General features: G+C 38.1%; 2 protein-coding genes across 3 annotated transcripts in view; one reads left to right on the top strand and one right to left on the bottom strand.

The window, feature by feature from the left end:
- The window catches only part of LOC124133683 (phosphatidylinositol 3,4,5-trisphosphate 3-phosphatase TPTE2-like), an 89,474-nt gene that overhangs the window by 46,276 nt on the left and 25,134 nt on the right, over positions 1-18,064 (top strand). The window lies entirely within an intron of this gene.
- LOC124133682 (ankyrin repeat and LEM domain-containing protein 2-like) overlaps positions 1-18,064 on the bottom strand; it is an 87,284-nt gene that overhangs the window by 68,077 nt on the left and 1,143 nt on the right. The window contains exons 2-5 of the mRNA XM_046498143.2: positions 16,423-16,565; positions 15,515-15,709; positions 11,676-11,870; positions 5,830-5,952 (exon numbers count right to left, since the gene is read on the bottom strand). Of these exons, the coding sequence (XP_046354099.2) occupies positions 5,830-5,952; positions 11,676-11,870; positions 15,515-15,709; positions 16,423-16,565 (656 nt within the window). The remainder of the gene's footprint in view (positions 1-5,829; positions 5,953-11,675; positions 11,871-15,514; positions 15,710-16,422; positions 16,566-18,064) is intronic.

Raw genomic sequence — 18,064 nt, 5'->3', positions numbered from 1 at the left:
ATCGATAGTTTTCAGTGTATCATTTTAGATGAATTTTGGTGTTGAATTAAACCTTGGAACTGAAGTTTCCTTTGAATGTGAAAACCATAACAACAAATAAAAAGTAAAGTTTGAGATATGACCGATTTGTTTTTTCTTTACCCTAATAATTTTAGAAAAAGAAACTTCCACATTACCATGTGTAAATAACTACAACTCATCATCAAAAGAAAAACAAATTTGAACAGCATTGCATGTATTTTATTGATAAGGTAAATACAATCAAAACTATCGATATTCCTAACGGAAATCAATCCTATTGATCGGAAACGGATTTAACAATTGACTTACTGATTTTAAGTGCTTACCAATAGCAATACATCGATATTTCGATTGACACCACTACTAATGGGATTGGGTGGTCGGGCTCACTGACTTGGTTAATGCATGTCATTGTTTCCCATTTGCCTGAACAAACAAACAAACAAACTTGTAAGAGCAAACAGCCTGTGGTGGTAGAGCTGTGAACAGAGGGAACCCAAGTGACACTGTCGTCAGTGTGTGTGTAAGCTTAAGTGTCACATTAAGCCTGTTAATTATTAGCATCATGTCTGTCCTTAAAGAGGCGACTAACGGGATTGGGCAAGTGACTTTGTTCCAAATGTGCCTCTGTTCACCCAGCAGTGAATGGGTACCCGGTAGGATGAGATGGAAATATGGTTGTTAACCTTCTAGAGCCTTAGAGGCAGTTTGGGTTGTATACTCCCCAGGGAGCTGAGAATGACTCTTGAGCGCACATTGATCCAGTGACCGGGGTAATAATAGCCCTTTGAGCATGCCCTTGAGTGGTGTGGAAATATGCGCAATATTAACCGCCTATTATTATTATTATTATTATCATCATTATCATTATTATTATTATTATTTCAAAATTCCTGGCCCCATGGTTGCAAGTCAACCAGTCAACCCTCTACTAGAAGTAAGACCACATAATGTTTATGGAACCTGCTGTATGAATTTATGCAATGTAATCGTTGTGGATCCCAAATGGCAATTGCCTCTGGTGCTCATCACAGAACAATTTGCACAGACAGGACTCCAGGACTCGAGCTGCTATGAGACCCCTAGTCCAAGACGGGAAGATTTGTAAGGACGGGAAGTTTTCTCACTTAATCAAGCAGACACTGCGAGCGTTTTGGTCTGTCTGTTTCATTATACAAGGGCAATTTTCACTGTGGTTGTGCTGGGCATGCATCATTTCGAGCACAATTTCAATACAAAGGAAACTCAAAACCTGTCATATTACATAGACGTGTATATGTTTTATAAGTATGTAGAGCTCAAGCACGGGTTATTCAAAATATTGAACCGTCTTGGAGTGAGAATGGCTGAAATTAGTAATTTGGTCGCTTGAAATATGATCTGAGAAATGGCTTTGTATATCATCCAAATTGGAAATACTGTAGACATTTGCTTCTGGTATTTCTAAAGTAGTGTCTGATGATGAATCTTTCTTAATCCAGTATGTCAACGAGAGACTGTATGTACACTACAGGGATATTGAATGCGTTGGATTGATTTGTTTTTTATGCCCTCTGCTACATTCCAAGATTCCAAGTTGCTGCTAAGATTCCAGCTACATAATGTGACCTGCATCACAATTGATCAACCAGTGGTTGATATCATGAGCATTGTTGCATGTCATTGTGGTAAAGAGTCTGACCTACCGATTTTGACATCAACCAGGTAGGGCTGGTTATCGGTATCAATCATAGAGACCCGTGAAGATCCGGGGTAGAATAGGTCTTCAGCAACCAATGCTTGCCGTAAAAGGCGACTATGCTTGTCGTAAAAGGCGACTAACGGGATCCGGTGGTCTGGCTCGCTGACTTGGTTGATGCATGTCATCGATCCCAATTGCGTGGATCGATGCTCATGATATCAATCACTGGATTGTCTGGTCCAGACTCAATTATTTTCAGACCGCCATCATATAGCTGGAATATTGCTGAGTGCGGCGTTAAACAACCAACCAACCAACCAACCAACCAACCAAACATAGAGAATGATAATCGTTAACTAAATATCAATCCATTATCGATGAATATCGGAGAAGTAACTTTGAGCAAATATGCTAAAACATCTGAGAAAAAACAGCGTATTTCACGTCACTTGGTGAGTGGTGATACATTTATGCATGGAATACTCTGTGGACAAGATATAACAAAATCAGTTGCTTTCCATCTTTGGCAATGGACATAACAAATCTGCTTTGGTAAATCTAAACTTTTTCATCACAACAGATTATGTAAGATATCATTGATGACACAATTTTCATATCGATAAGCACTTATATTTCTTCACATCAATGACAATTTTGATTATCAATATTTTTAAACGCCCTTCAACAAGGTCACCGGATCCAATTTTAACACATTTTACGGCAAATGGAAAACATTGGCAGATCTTTTACACTGCTTTTACAGCCTTCGAAAATTCACACTAGTCCGCTAGCCTTTTAACTACAAAATAGTGCTGTATTGGGAAGTCCTCAGATCTTTGTGTGGTGGTAGCGAGCACTAAGATCTGATTTTAATGAGACTATGAAATACTCATTGAATACTATAGATATTCATTGAACTTAGATGAGTAGGTTTTTACAACACATGAGAGAGAGTTATAAATTAATTGTTTCATACATAGGTACACCAAAACCATTTTAAATTCTATTTAACATTTATAAAAAGAACAGATAACCGTTTAAGGTGGCCTTAACATCACTAATATTTCTTTAACAAGCTGGAAATGAACATTTTGTGCAAAATTAACTGCAAAACTAATTACCTAATATTTTAGGTAAATTTTCTTGCAAAGTTTCATGAAACAATATGAATGCCTAATGCAGCACTATATTCACATTAACAGAGCACATTAAGTTTAACCACCAGTGAAACGAAGTGAGAGCATGGCTGGAAGAAGTTGTCAATACAGTAGTATTTCAGTGTAAGAACAGTGAGAGAAATTGGCAATAGTCCTATAGTTCTTGCATTACTGCCCAATACTAAAGGCGTCATAAGGACCAATAGAAATGTTATATGTTATCATAATAAGGACTAGTAGACTAAAGCTGTTAGTTTCTATATCGCTGAATAAAATAGCATGTATGCTTCAATAGCCATTTGGACTAGGGGTCAAAAACAGTTAGCCCAAGATTTACATGCAGCACTAAACAAAACTGATTCACTCACTCACTAGCCCCAGGTTACGAATGTGGAATTGTCAGTATCTCCTGAAGCTGGTGGTCTTCCCTGATCCTGCCTGGTGCCCACTCACAACAGTGAGTGAGTATGGTTTTACGCTGCTGTTGGCAATATCAGGGTTCACTCTAGGAATTTTCTGACATGGGAATTTCATGTGAAAATTTCAAATATTCCAGAGATACACCCACACTTGCCAATACAGCACAATGTTAAAATGCCCCATTGTATTAGAAACTATGGGCCTTTTTTTCAAAAATGGGTGCCAAAAGCACGAAGACCTTCCCTAGAATTACCCCTGCAATATTCAAGCAAAACCACAACAGGGGACCAGAAATACATTGTACCCATGTAGGGAACAAACCCAGGCCTTTCGTGTGATGAGCGAATGCTATAACCATGAGGCTATCCAACTGTTTTGTCAATAAAAAAAACTTAGATTCAAAATTTAATCAATTATGACTTCCTTGACATTGTTTCTTTTGAATGCGTCCATTAAATCAAATTTTCAGCTCAACTCACGCCAAATTGACATCGGAATTGACAAATCAAGATCCATTACTGTCAGGGTAATGGAATTTCTACCTGGCAAACAAAGTTGTCAGATAATATTGGATAAGTTAGGTGAGTGAGTGAGTTTTTAACACAGTTTTTATCTGTATTTGGGTCATATCCTGTCACGTCAGCTCGGAGGAAAGTGATGTAGGTCGCCATTGTTTACAGCTTTGGTACTATCCATCACTGCCATGGATACAGTGGGGAAAACTCCAGTTATCATCATCGGGGTGATTTGGGGATTGTTACCATGGATAAGTTAGGATCTTGTTAGGTTAGGTATTGAACTTCAGCTTCAAGTGTCAAGCCAGACAAAATAGATTGCTGAACATTTATATATGCACTGTACTTTATCCACATAAATGGAAGACATTTTCATTAAAATATGTACCTACCAGGATTTTGTTTAGTATCTTAGCTCCAGGGCCCCATTCCTCAAAGCGATCTTAGCGCTACGATGATCGTAAGCCTATGTTAAAGTATGGGACTTACTTTGATCACTTTGACCTTAGCGCTAAGATCACTTTGAGGAACGGGGCCCTGGGCCTTAGTTAAGAAAGCACAACGGTGATACTAGCAGTCCTTATAATGATTACATATAGCAAAACCCTTAAAAAGGGCAAATTTCTACTAGTCCTTATGATACCTTAACTATTGGGCAGTTTGTCAAGGGCTACAGGACAAGTGCCAATTTCTAAAGCTGAATCAATTTCTAGCGATTCTTGTGTAGCAGTTGTTCTGAAACATGTGGAATGTTACGATATAACATGGATAATCTTGACTTATTTAGAGGTTTCCACATGAAAATAAGAAACTGGTCCTAATTCTTTTAAATTTTTTTCATGATGGCTTGATGTTTAAGTTGCATATTAGTGTCTTAATGAACCTTTGAATTTGAAAAGAGTTGATTCATTGAAATTGAATGAAATGGAGTCTTTAATTGTGCTTTCCAGTCCAGGGCTTTCTTTCGGATGAAATCTTCAGTCCTAAAAGTGGATATAACCCGTCACCATTATCTATGAGTGTAACACTTGTGATAATAAATTACATCTTTCAGATGACACAAATTCAGTCAGTGGATATTATAAGCAGTTTGACAAAACTGATTCTCTCAGTTCCCTGCACAACACTCAATGTACAACGGTGTAATGATGCCCTCGGTGAAGTAGAACTGGTACAACACTCCATTACAGACAAAATATTACTCAGCCATTATTGTAGGCATTCACACGCTTTGCTGTTGATATTTCGGTGAGGTGAAATGGGGTTTATGCGCGTTCAAGATTATTTCACGTGTGTGTGTGTGTGTGTGTGGCTGCCCGTATTAGTCCGGACAAATGCTGATTTTATAGTGCTAGCCCTCTGAGATACCATGATGCTGTTTAACATGAATACCCCACTCAGACACAGTATACAGACTCCAAACCGACCAGTCCTTGTTTAAGCCCCTTAATGCCGAGCGCCAGACAGCAAGTACCATCTTTTAACGTCTTTTGGTGTGACGCGGCCGGGGATTGAGCCCCCAACATTCCGCTCTCCGGGTGGACGCCCATGTGACCTTCAGAAAGGGTTCATAACTCTCGTATCATGATGGCTGTGGGTGTGTCATAATTATTGTTATTATTGACAAGCAAGTGAGTCACATCCAACATGATGACTCATCAATACAGGGCAGCTAAGCGACTTGTTTGGGATTACACAAGATGTGTGGTCAACAAAAAGGTTAAATTGTGAAAGAAGTCATGATAAATAGTAGTACCCGTGAAGATCTGGGGTAGAATAGGTCTTCAGCAACCCATACTTGCTGTAAAAGGCGACTATGCTTGTCGTAAAAGGCAACTAACGGGATCGGGTGGTCAGGCTCACTGACTTGGTTGATGCTTGTCATCACATCCCAAATGCGTGGATCGATGCTCATGATGTCTATCACTGGATTGTCTGGTCCAGACTCGATTATTTACAGACCGCTGTCATGTAGCTGGAATAAATTGCTGAGTGTGGCATTAAACAACAAACAATAAGAATAGAACAGTCTTACCTCTTCTGGAGTCTCCCCATATTTGTTCCTCAGATGTCTGTCGAGACCTGGGTACCCCAGGATGACCTCGATCACATCCGGGAAACCATACTTGCTGGCGAAGTGTAAGGGTGACTCTCCACTCTGTAAAAGGATAAGGTTACTGTTAAACAAACCCATAAGTCTGTGAAACGTTCACAACACTGGGACAGAAATGGATTTATGAGTATATACAGTGAAATGAATAATTACATCATTTCAAATTAAAGGGAATATGAAACTATACTCTCTCAGCACTGGGTATGGCATACAGGTGTATTGCATAGGCTTCAATGTTTCACTGGTAAATTACTAGCGAGGTGTCGTAGCTAACGGTCAGGTCGTTGCCAAAGAGTATTTATTAGCTTATCACGTAATACATTCACCAAGGCAGGGCTCCCCCAGGGTCTTGTACTGGGGCTGTTACTATTTATAGTTTACATAAATGGTATTACTGACCAGCTTCAAAATATTACTAGATTATTTGCTGATGACACATGTATAGGAACTTCATCTACTGAAAGGTTTTAACTGAAGAAAGATTAAGTCAAGACTCTTCCTCTCTCTTTCACAAAAATGGTCAATATCATCACCGACGAATTCCCCCCACCCTCTCTCTCTCTCTTCCATTGCTAAAATTAACAATGCAGTTTTTATTTCAAAAATAATATCTGACTACTCTTATCAAATAACAAGTCCAAGTGAAATGTCAAATGTCCAGATGAAATAAACATGTTATTTGAAAAGAGAAGTCAAACCTGTTTTTCCTAACATATATTCTTCCTGACCTTAGTCTAGACACCTGAGGCAGACAGACAGCAGTGCAGCACTAGTTTACTCAAATGAAATATCAATATAGACTTCCACAAATTCCAGACACATAGAAATCATCAATAAATAAAATACATAATAGATGCCATATAGGGAGATGCTGTAGAGTGAAGTGTTTTATAACACACTAACAGAGATTTAGCGAAGATTTCAAACTTTCAAACATGTGGCAGGTAAATTGGAAATAATAATATTTTGTTAAATTTGGAAATATTTGCAAGTTTTTTCCCCATTGATTTAGAGGTAAAATCTTTTTGTCTTTGTTGGTACATTTGCAGACTAAACATTAGAATTTGGAACCTATTCATTTAAATCTTAACTTTTACAAAATTTTGGACCAAACATCAGCCTTGGAGGACATTTGATAAATCCCCTGAAGAATCAACTAAACAGACATGGGGCTTAGCAATGTGTGACATTCTTGACTGGGTCACTATACCCTGGTGGTGTGGATTAGTGCTCATGCTGTCAACCACTGGTGGTACTGTCCATACTCAACTACATTACTGACTTGTGATAGCGATATTCTGCGTGACCAGGTGGCTACCGAATGTTGGTTGGTTGGTTGGTTTGTAATTTAACGCCGCACTCAGCAATATATCAGCTATATGACGGCGGTCTGTGTAAATAATCGAGTCTTGACCAGACAAACCAGTGATTGATATCATGAGCATCGATCCACGCATTTGGGATTGATGACATGCATCAACAAAGTCAGCGAGCCTGACCACCGGATCCCGTTAGTGGCCTTTTACGACAAGCAAAATCACCTTTCACGGCAAGCATGGGTTGCTGAAGACCTATTCTATACCGGAATCTTCACAGGGTCGGCTAACGAATGTGTCTCACTGCTTAGAACCGTTGTCATACAAATAGTAGTCAATTGTCCCTTGGTACAATTGTCATGCAGTAGTATTCCATATTCTATTGGAATTGTTGTCATACAAATGGTATTTGATATTGCCTTCGTACAGTTGTCATACAGCTAACATTTGATATTCAAGTGGAACTGTTGTCATAAAAATAGTATTTGATAGTGCCTTTGTACAGTTGTCATACAGATAACATTTGATATTCAAGTGGAACTGTTGTCATACAAATAGTATTTGATATTGCCTTCGTACAGTTGTCATACAGATAACATTTGATATTCAAGTGGAACTGTTGTCATACAAATAGTATTTGATATTGCCTTCATACAGCTGTCATACAGATAACATTTGATATTCAAGTGGAACTGTTGTCATACAAATAGTATTTGATGTTTCCTTTGTACAGCTGTCAAACAAAAAGTATTTGATATTCCCTTGAAACTGTTCTCATATAAATAGTATTTGATATTCCCTTGAAGGGGCGGTCGGGTAGCCCAGTGGTTAAAGCGTTCGCTCGTCACACCGAAGACCCGGGTTCGATTCCCGACATGGGTACAATGTGTGAAGCCCATTTCTGGTGTCCCCCGCCGTGATATTGCTGGAAAATTGCTAAAAGCGGCGTAAAACCATACTCACTCACTCACTCACTGATATTCCCTTGAAACTGTTGTCATATAAATAGTATTTGATATTCCCTTGAAACTGTTGTCATAAAAATAGTATTTGATATTGCCTTGAAACTGTTGTCATAAAAATAGTATTTCATATTCCCTTGAATGACAAACCATACTTCTACTTTATGGTCATTGGTTGTAGAACTGTGTTACATTGTGTTTAACTTTTACTGGCCCACGACCTGAAATGGAATATTTCAGAGATAACTTAACTAAAGTGTACGGTAACCATTACAGTGGTGGTGCATGCAGACAGAGCATCCCTTGCGACATCTTCATCTTGTCATGTGACAGAGTATTGCAGGTCTTCCTGCCGTTGGGTACGACTCTATGACAGTCTTCCAGTGTACCCAAAGATTGTTTGACCTTAATACAGGAAAATATCAGGCCCCACAGCCATCTTCTCTGCAGTCTCAAATACAGCCGTAAGCCTGGTTAATGATCTGACTATGTTATTTGGACGAGTAGTGAAAATAGTTTAGTTGTTCCCCTCAGTTTGCATAATGTCAATGTTAATTGCCTCTTGGCGTCACAAATGTACTCAGATGACCTGAATGTTTCATATTTTGACTAATATTTACTGATGTATCCATTTCTGCATCAACAGACTGTGATGCTTTATGTTGCCATGGCTGATAGCCCAGCAGTAATGTCTTCCAATTAGGGTGAGGTGAAATGGGGTTTAACGTCGCGTCCAAGATTATTGCACTTATATAGCGACGTGCATGTACGTGTGTGTGTTTGTGTGGCTGCTTGTACTAGTCCGGACTGATGCCGATTTATAGTGCTAGCACACTGAGATACCATGCCGCAGTTTTACATGAATACCCCACTCAGAGACGGTATACTGACTCCGAGACGACCAGGCCTTGTTTTAGCCCCTTAATGCCGAGCGCCAGACAGGGTAACAACAAGTACCATCTTTAAATGTTTTTTGGTATGACGCAGCCGGGGATCGAACCCCGGACATTCCGCTCTCCGGGCGGACGCTCTACCACTAGACCACGGAGGCGGTTTCTTCCAATTAGGAGATAAACCTACTGTTCTAAAATTTGAGGTAGCCGAAGTGTAGATTTTAATTCGGAATGAGCAGTCACTGTTATATGCATTGATGCTTAGGATATCGATAGAACAATGTTTTCATGCAAGTTTTTAGGAAAAGTTTGTAAATGTTGGGGTAACACTAAGTTCTTCAACCACTGTTCCGTGATTTGAAAGTCATGTACCATGCGCATCACTACAAACATTGGTGCATAAAAAACATACAGTAAGGGGCCTGCATGCACAGCGGTTTTCTTACCCATGCCACCGGTTTACCTTGACTGACAAATCAGAATTTAATTTCATCACCACGACCATGAATTGCTGATTTGTTGCCATGTTTAGTTCACACTACTTTTCTCATTCTTACAAAATCATTTCTGTTTCTTTAATACTTCCAAAATGTTCCTCTTATGTATGACTGAACTGGTTACATGCGGCCTTGACACGTTATTGTTTGAAGTTCAAGATTAAGATTAAGGAATAAACTGTTTTATTCAGCTGCAAGCATTTTTAAGCTAAGTTACGATCCAGACTTGACAAAAATGGACAATAATTTTATATACCTACTGCCAAAGGCTCATGATAAAGTTTACATTCCAATCACATGATAGTTATATTTAGCTTTTCTCAAAAATCAAGGTAAACAATACAGTAAACCTATTTTCTAGAACTTGGCTACAAATCCGTAGGCTTGCAGGAACCTAGCACCAAGGTCAGGTTAGTGAGCTGTATCACTTCTCGCAGCCTTAATGCCATTCTTCATGCCCATTAACACAGGCGCCGTGTTCTTTTGTCCTCAATGTTATACATTCAATTTGAATGTATGAATAATACTTGACCATTTCCAGCATCAAATGTCTCGGACATCACGGCAATATCTCGGACATCACGGCAATGTCTCGCTTATTGCTCAGATTATTTTGGGAACAGTCGACAATGTATTTCATTTGGTGATATTGCTATTTTGTGGTGATTTGTCCATACACAATACTTCCAAGTGGATGAGTTTTTCATCCAAGGGTGAAAGGACTTTTCCAAACCCTTTATTGTGATATGCTGAAAATGGCACAAAAATATATTTTTGATGCTCTGGCTTTGTAAGAACAGACCCACAAGGGTATATTTATTTCAGTTTTAGAGTACAAAATAAGAATTCCTATCTCCATATTTCCACACACAGAAAGTGTCAACACCAATTAAATATGGTTTCAACAGTTTTCACATAATATGAAGAGCAATTCACAAATCATTTACCAAAATTTTACTGGGTACAAAATATGGCGTCCAATGAACACACAAATTGAGAATGGATGCACATACTTAACAGTGTGAGTACTGTGGGGAAAATTGTGCCACTGTAGCTCACCTGGTTATGTAGTCAACATTTTAATGTCAACAATGACAGCCAATTAAATAAGTTGTGTTAGCATTGATATTCAAATATTTCATACATAAATACTGAGGACAAAAACAATAACACTTAAAATAAATAAATCTATCAATTTTAACAAAATCAGTGCCATGAAAAGGAGACAGATACATTCCAAAGAACAGCTGTCTCAGTTCACATAAGAAATAACACATGCCTTTGAGAGAATTTCAGATAATGGTCAAAGATGGTACAAATTTTAAATTTCTTGAAAGAATTGAACATATGAGTGCAAGCCCACTACTAACAACATTAACAGATTACATTCCAATAGGAACAAAACTAAGCGAGTAATGGCTATAACCAGCTTTTTCGATGTTTTTTTGTTTTGTTGTTATTGATGTTTAACGCCAAATTCATAATGGTAAGGTATCAATAGAATTAAGGAAAAAGTTCTCGTTCAAAATAATTACTTTCTCGTTTGTTTGTTTGTTTGTTTGACACCGCACTCAGCAATATTTTAGCTATATGACGGCGGTCTGAAAATAATCAAATCTGGACAAGACAATCCAGTGATTGACATCATGAGCATCGATCTAAGAAAAATTGGGATATGATTACATGTATCAACCAAATCTGCGAGCCTGACCACACGATCCTGTTATTCGCCTCTTACGACAAGCATGGGTTGCTGAAGACCTATTCTACCCCAGATCTTCACAGGTCTTTTCGATATGGCTGGTGAAGTGGCCATATGGAAAAATCATATTTTAGCATGCTTGATGTGAAAAGGTCAAATCAGGGTCACATTTCAATATATCATGAAAAACGGAATATATGTGAGAATCACCACTACCAACACATATACGAATTTCATTACCTTATGATTGGTAATGGCTAAATAAAGCTCATAAGACGTTTTAGCCTTTAGTGTGTTGGAAGTTCAAAGGTCAAATTAAGGTCAAAATTATTATGGAAAAGAGTTGCCGACATGTTTTTTTCAACCGAATTAGGAATGTCTGCATATGATCAACTCACCCCTTTTTCTGGTGTGTTGAGGTACAGATCGACCAAGAAGTCGATCCGGCGTGTCTGTGTGTCAGCATTGTCGTTGGTTCCTGCGTACAGCTGTTTGGTGAATTCCTGGTCTAGCAGAGTCTCGAGGACCAGCTTGGCCATGTCGGGCTTGTTCTTGTGAGCTGCCACATGGAGAGCATTGTAGCGGAGACCTTCCTGCAAGGGACATAACTCATATATCCTACTGGAAACTTGAAGATTACAATGGAGACCTTCAAGCTCCTCACAGTGATAGCCCGTTCGTAGAGCTCTCTATACTATCATTGCCACCAGTCAATACTCCCCACTGTGATAGGTGGCCACAACCATGCTTGGAGTTGAACTCGCAACCGAATGACCCTTATGTTTACAAAGAAGTGACGACTGTCGTGACACCGAATACACTTACCCCATTAAATCTCTCATGTGATTGATATAGCAAGAAAATGGAAGGGAGAAGTTGGTTGATTTTCCGTTAGTCTGCAATCTCTAACCAATCTGATTATACAAACAACAAAGCTAATTCAACTGGAAAACATGATTAGTCGTAAACCATTTCAAAATAATATATGATGGCATTCCCAAAGACATAAACAAAAGTATGAAAGTTACTACGTTTGGGGTTAGAGGCCAAATTTCAAGATTCTTGTAATGGCCGTGCCTACACTGGTGGCAGCAATGTTACCGAGAGTATACCGAAAGTGTCATTGTAAGGGAAGGAGCTTGTGGAGACCTTCCTACAAGGGACATAACTCTATATATCTGACCACAAACTTGAATCTTACAATGGAGACCTTGCTGCAAGGGACATAACTCTATATATCTGACCACAAACTTGAAGCTTACAATAGAGACCTTCCTGCAAGGGACATAACTCTTCACATAATGTGTGCATGCCTGACTGCAGGGAGTACATCAGTTCACTTGCCAGAAGCAGTCTGCAGATCCCAGTGTTAAACAATCCTCTTCTATGCTTTCACCCGTTCTTTTTCATTGAGATGGGCTGTCGCTATTTTGCCAGAAGGTGCAAAGCAAAGAGTGAGCGAGTGAGTTGCGTTTAACGTCACATTGAACAGTATTCCAGCTACATCACCGCTTGTTAACTTAAAGTTGGAGGATAGTCTGAGGTGATGAAAGTTTACCACTTTCATGAAACCCACGATCACGTAAGGTGTTGACAAACCTAGAAACCCAATCGGGGCAAACCAGGATTGAAACCCACAATCACTGGTTTCTGGTGTGCCGAAGGGAGGCAACTCTGCAGAGCAAATTGCGGCACGTTAGACGGGCCACCTGTGTTCCCCATAGAAAAGAACATGTATTCACCATGATTTGAAAAATATAGCATCATATTCCACTAATGATCATGCTTGATTGGTCGCATATTGATGATGAATTTGTTACAGTGCAATTATTTACACATCAAGGGAATTGTTGCAGATCTTGAATAAATATCAAAGCAAAAAGCATTTTGCTCCACAATTAATGGTGGATATTTACAATTGATTATTGAATCAATACAGGTTAGTCAATCAGTTAATGATAATGCATCATCATCATCATCATCATCATGAAGTTCACAACATCTGATTACAAATAAGTTGCACATGCATTTTGATAGAATTCCACATATGTACTGGAACATAAATACACGATAAAAAAATATCAATCAGTCAACAGTATGTCCAAGGTTCATACAGTTATGAGACAATAAAATTCAATGCCTTTTCAAGCTCTTAACAGTCATTTTCAAGGCTTTTTTATTTGGATTAGTAGCCTCGCTCTTAGTCTGTCAATATTTTTGCAAAATCCAGCATACCACATATTAGTCATAAAACCTAAGAAGCAATATGAACATCACAAATTTCGAAACAAAATTTATTTTCACAACCAAAAAAAAATTTAAAAAATTAAGCCATAAATTTTGGGACTTTCAAAAACAAGTATATCTCATTTTGTATAAATTCAAGGCTTTTTAAGCTATTTTGGTGATTTCCATATTTTGGTGATTTTCAAGGCATTAAAAGGATAACACTTAATACATGGCTTTTTAAGAGGGACATTAAAATTCAAGGCCTTGTTAAGCCTGTACGAACCTTGGTGTCTTAAGACTGGTTGGCTGATATTGATAATCAGCTCTTATGTGGTTAATACTGGCTCTTTGATATGTTCAAACATTTATTGAAAACAAATGTGTTCCAGGATATCAAAGTCAAATACCTCACTTCATTGTCACAGGAATCCTTAGAACCAGGATTTTTTTATTTTGCTCCCTTTGAGAAAGTGGCAAATACTGACAGTTATCTCCCCTTATTGGCTGCAGGCATGACGTTCTGTAGCTCAACTAATTTTTTCAATAACCAAAAATCAGTTTGAGATTCTTTGAGAAATTCAAACACCATTAATTATTCATGTACACAAATTATGAGCACCACAGCTTCTGCAGTCCATTTTCAACCTCGAAGAACACTGTCGGTCGAAAAAATGAAAATCCCCAAAATTCTCTGCTTGCTTAAACTTAAACACTTTAAACTTGGATCATAATTCTGTGAGCCTAGTTTAGACATCATTGCTGAGATGATGTATGCAATGATTCCACTTCGCAGACTTTTCAGTATGTTGAAGATATTAAAGATGTAACTATCTACATTAATGGACATGACGCCATGAAAAATGAACCTACACATCTATTAGAACTACAGCACTTTTCACTCACTAATGCAAATACATACTTTAATAATCTTTGTATTTTAAGCCCATTTTTGTTCTTTTTTATCAATGACTGAGTTCAACAAATTCAGCAAAACTGCCAACTACACCCGGAAACTATAAAGTTATTTTTTCTTTTGTTTGCTGATGAAATATCAATGTTTTCAAGCACAATATCTGACTACAAAAGCAAATGAATATGTTGGAATGGTATTGTAAACAATGGAATTTCTCTTTCAACAGGTATAAGATAAAAGTTATTGTTAATAAAAATGGTGGTCCACTAACTAGAAGAGAGAAATGTTTTGTCAAAGGCATCCATTAGACGTTGTATCTGTCTAGAAGTACTTGGGAGTTTATTTTACAAATAGACTGTCACGGAAGATGCATGAAAACCGAGCTAGGATGTTAATTGGAATTCTTCAAAATAAGAAAGTCTTTGGAAATATATTGTTTAATACATTTTTTAAGATTTACGACATAAAAATAAGTTTAGTTTCTTTATATGGAGTTTGGGGATTAGAAATGTTTGATGTTACGTGAATGAGGACAATATCTATTATATCCATATATCAACTTTATTTCCAAAGGTAAAGATGTTAAAATGTTGGAATATATCAGTTGCATTGCCTCTAACGAGACATCCAAAGTCATGTTATACATGCTGCTACGCCATGATTAACAAGGACAGGGCCTCATCTGGTAAACATCAGCTTTATTCATGCGGTTATGGTAATATATGGACACAACAGGATACAGATATACCAGATCAGCTGCTTTTCCCAGACTTTGAAAGACATGACCTTTCAAAATTGGCATTGTTCTCTATCATTATCCAATAAACTGTAAATTTAGTCCCTCTTTAAAAAATGTTTCTGAAGAAAATTTATGTAACACTAAAAAATGCTGAATAGCACTTGCAAGATTCAGATGTAGCTCACACAAAGTCATTACTGAAATGGGAAGATGTATTGGGATCTTAATTAAGAGAACAGAGCTTGTCTGTTTTGTGATACAAACACTATCGAAAATGAAAAATATTTCTTATGAATATGTCCATTGTCTGTTGCCTGATAATCTAAATCTTCAATTGAATAAGTTAAGAAACTCACATGAAGAATGACGGGGGTATCGCCGCTACTGACGAGGTACCGAGGGTTACTCCACACCATGGATAGGAACTGGTTCTTGTCCCCTCTCTCAATTGTCCTCCGTAATTCTGTCAAGTCCTGAGTCTTTGGACCCTTGAAGTTGCTCTTTTCAGATGTGACCCCAGTTGTGGTATGCTCTAAGTTTCCATTGCTTGGCTAAAACAAAAAGGTAACATAAAAATGAATATGAATGATATGTAGAGCTAGGTTATAAAAATGAATATGAATGATATGTAGAGCTAGGTCATAAAAATGAACATGAATGATATGTAGAGCTAGGTTATAAAAATGAACATGAATGATATGTAGAGCTAGGTTATAAAAATGAACATGAATGATATGTAGAGCTAGGTTATAAAAATGAACACGAATGATACGTAGAGCTAGGTCATAAAACTGAACGTGAATGTTCGGGTGATAACTTGAAAGTTAGTTTCTACTTCAGAAAGCCACTTGAAAGCACATAGGTTCAAGGTGAGGTGAGGTGAAATCGCGTCCAAGTTTATTGCACTTATATAGCGACGTGCATGTACGTGTGTGTGTGTGTGTGTGGCTGCTTGTACTATACCGGACTGATGCCGATTTATAGTGCTAGGCCACTGAGACACTATGCCGCAGTTTAACATGAATACCCAACTCAGACACAGTATACGGACTCCGAGCCGACCAGTCCTTGCTTTAACCCCTTAATGCCGAGCGCCAGACAGGATAACAACAAGTACCATCTTTTAACGTCTTTTGGTATGACGCGGCCGGGGATCGAACCCCGGACCTTCACTCTCCTGGCAGATGTTCTAAAACCAGACCACCAAGGCATTTAATAGCTGATGAATGTTTATATTCATTTGGGGTCATTCAACCACTCTCACCTTTGAAACAATAGGAGAAGAATAACTAGGGTTCCGGGCATACTCCACAGCCTCTGCTTTGTTGCGAAACACCTTGAATCTTGAGCCAGGATGCTTTTTCATAACAGAAAAGGCAGCCATCTTGTCTGTGTACACATTCTCCCCTGGAATAGTAGTGATAACATCATGTTACTCTCAGGATAATGATCCAATCACTGGAAATGTAAATGCTTATTCCAAATCGTTCCAAGTTACATAAATTATGGGAAAAAAATGAAACGATAAATTCAAAGGGATTGGTTGGTTGGTTTGTTGTTTAACGCCGCACTCAGCAATATTCCAGCTATATGATGGCGGTCTGTAAATAATCAAGTCTGGACCAGACAATCCAGTGATTGACATCATGAGCATTGATCCACGCAATTGGGATCGATGACATGCATCAACCAAGTCAGCGAGCCTGACCATCCGATCCCGTTAGTCGCCTTTTACGACAAGCATAGTCACCTTTTACGGCAAGCATGGGTTGCTGAAGACCTAATCTACCCCGGAATCTTCACGGGTCTCAAGACTGTCAAGGGATTAGGGCTTGGACAAGTCCAAATTACCCGACACCTTGTTACCCGACCCTACCCAGTTTAACTGAATGGAAAGAGTTTTACCGGAGCCCTGGTAAAATATATTTAGATACATGTATAAAACGATCTGATCATACACTAACTGAAGTTGACTGAAGCTTTATCTTTACTTGAATATAATGTCAGAGGGAATGTGTGTCCAGTTGAAAGAAATGCGAACATGAGCAACTTGTATTATAACCATGGAGTTTTATTGTTGTTCCCATTGAACACTAAGTCATGTGACTAACCACAGGTCAGGGTAGTCCTGTGGGTACCTGTATCTTCCTCCGGACCCACCAACCCAAGAACCCGAGTTACATATCCCAGGAATCATTGCAGTTTCCTTCTGGCATGTTTTTTTCAAAGCTTTTTATCCAATGTTGACAGAAATAATACTTTCATGATCATGATGAATCAATACTGTACAGATGCCATGAATGCATTGTTGAGCAAATATCATTTTTTATCAAACATATCATGAACATGGCCGTGATTTGGGCAGAGGCAAAAGGCTATGGGACATTTTCATGAGTTTATTAACTTCTGTTGGGACACTCTTCGACATCATTACCAAATTTAAAAAACTGTCAGACATTTTGGATGACAATCAACGTTGCAGATAACTAAATCTTGTAAGTCATTACAAATGCAATCAATTATTCACAAATATGAATAATTAATAGATTTTGCCAAGAAAGAAATTTATGAACATAACAGAACATTCCAGTTATCAAGGATATTTAATAAATATGAAATTGTCATCTAGTAAAAACCTTTAGCATAACATACACCTGACAGTACACAGACATGCATTATAGTTATACACGAGAAAGTAAGGTTTATTCATTTTCATATCACTTAAAAATAAGAAATTAACACATTCGGGTTTTCTGCCAACTAAGAATGAATACAATTCCTACTTTGTTTTACATGAAACGAGTGAATGGTTGCAGCTCTACATCAATGCACTTGGAATAAATTTATTCTTATAAATCACAACCAAAGTAGGCCTGATTTACAGCATAACTGGTTTAAAAGATATT

Source organism: Haliotis rufescens, unplaced genomic scaffold, assembly GCF_023055435.1.
Source record: "Haliotis rufescens isolate VD_foot unplaced genomic scaffold, xgHalRufe1.0.p SCAF_7, whole genome shotgun sequence".
Lineage (NCBI taxonomy): Eukaryota > Metazoa > Mollusca > Gastropoda > Lepetellida > Haliotidae > Haliotis > Haliotis rufescens.
The sequence above is the reverse complement of the archived record's forward strand: the minus strand, read 5'-3'. Positions and strand labels throughout refer to the sequence as shown.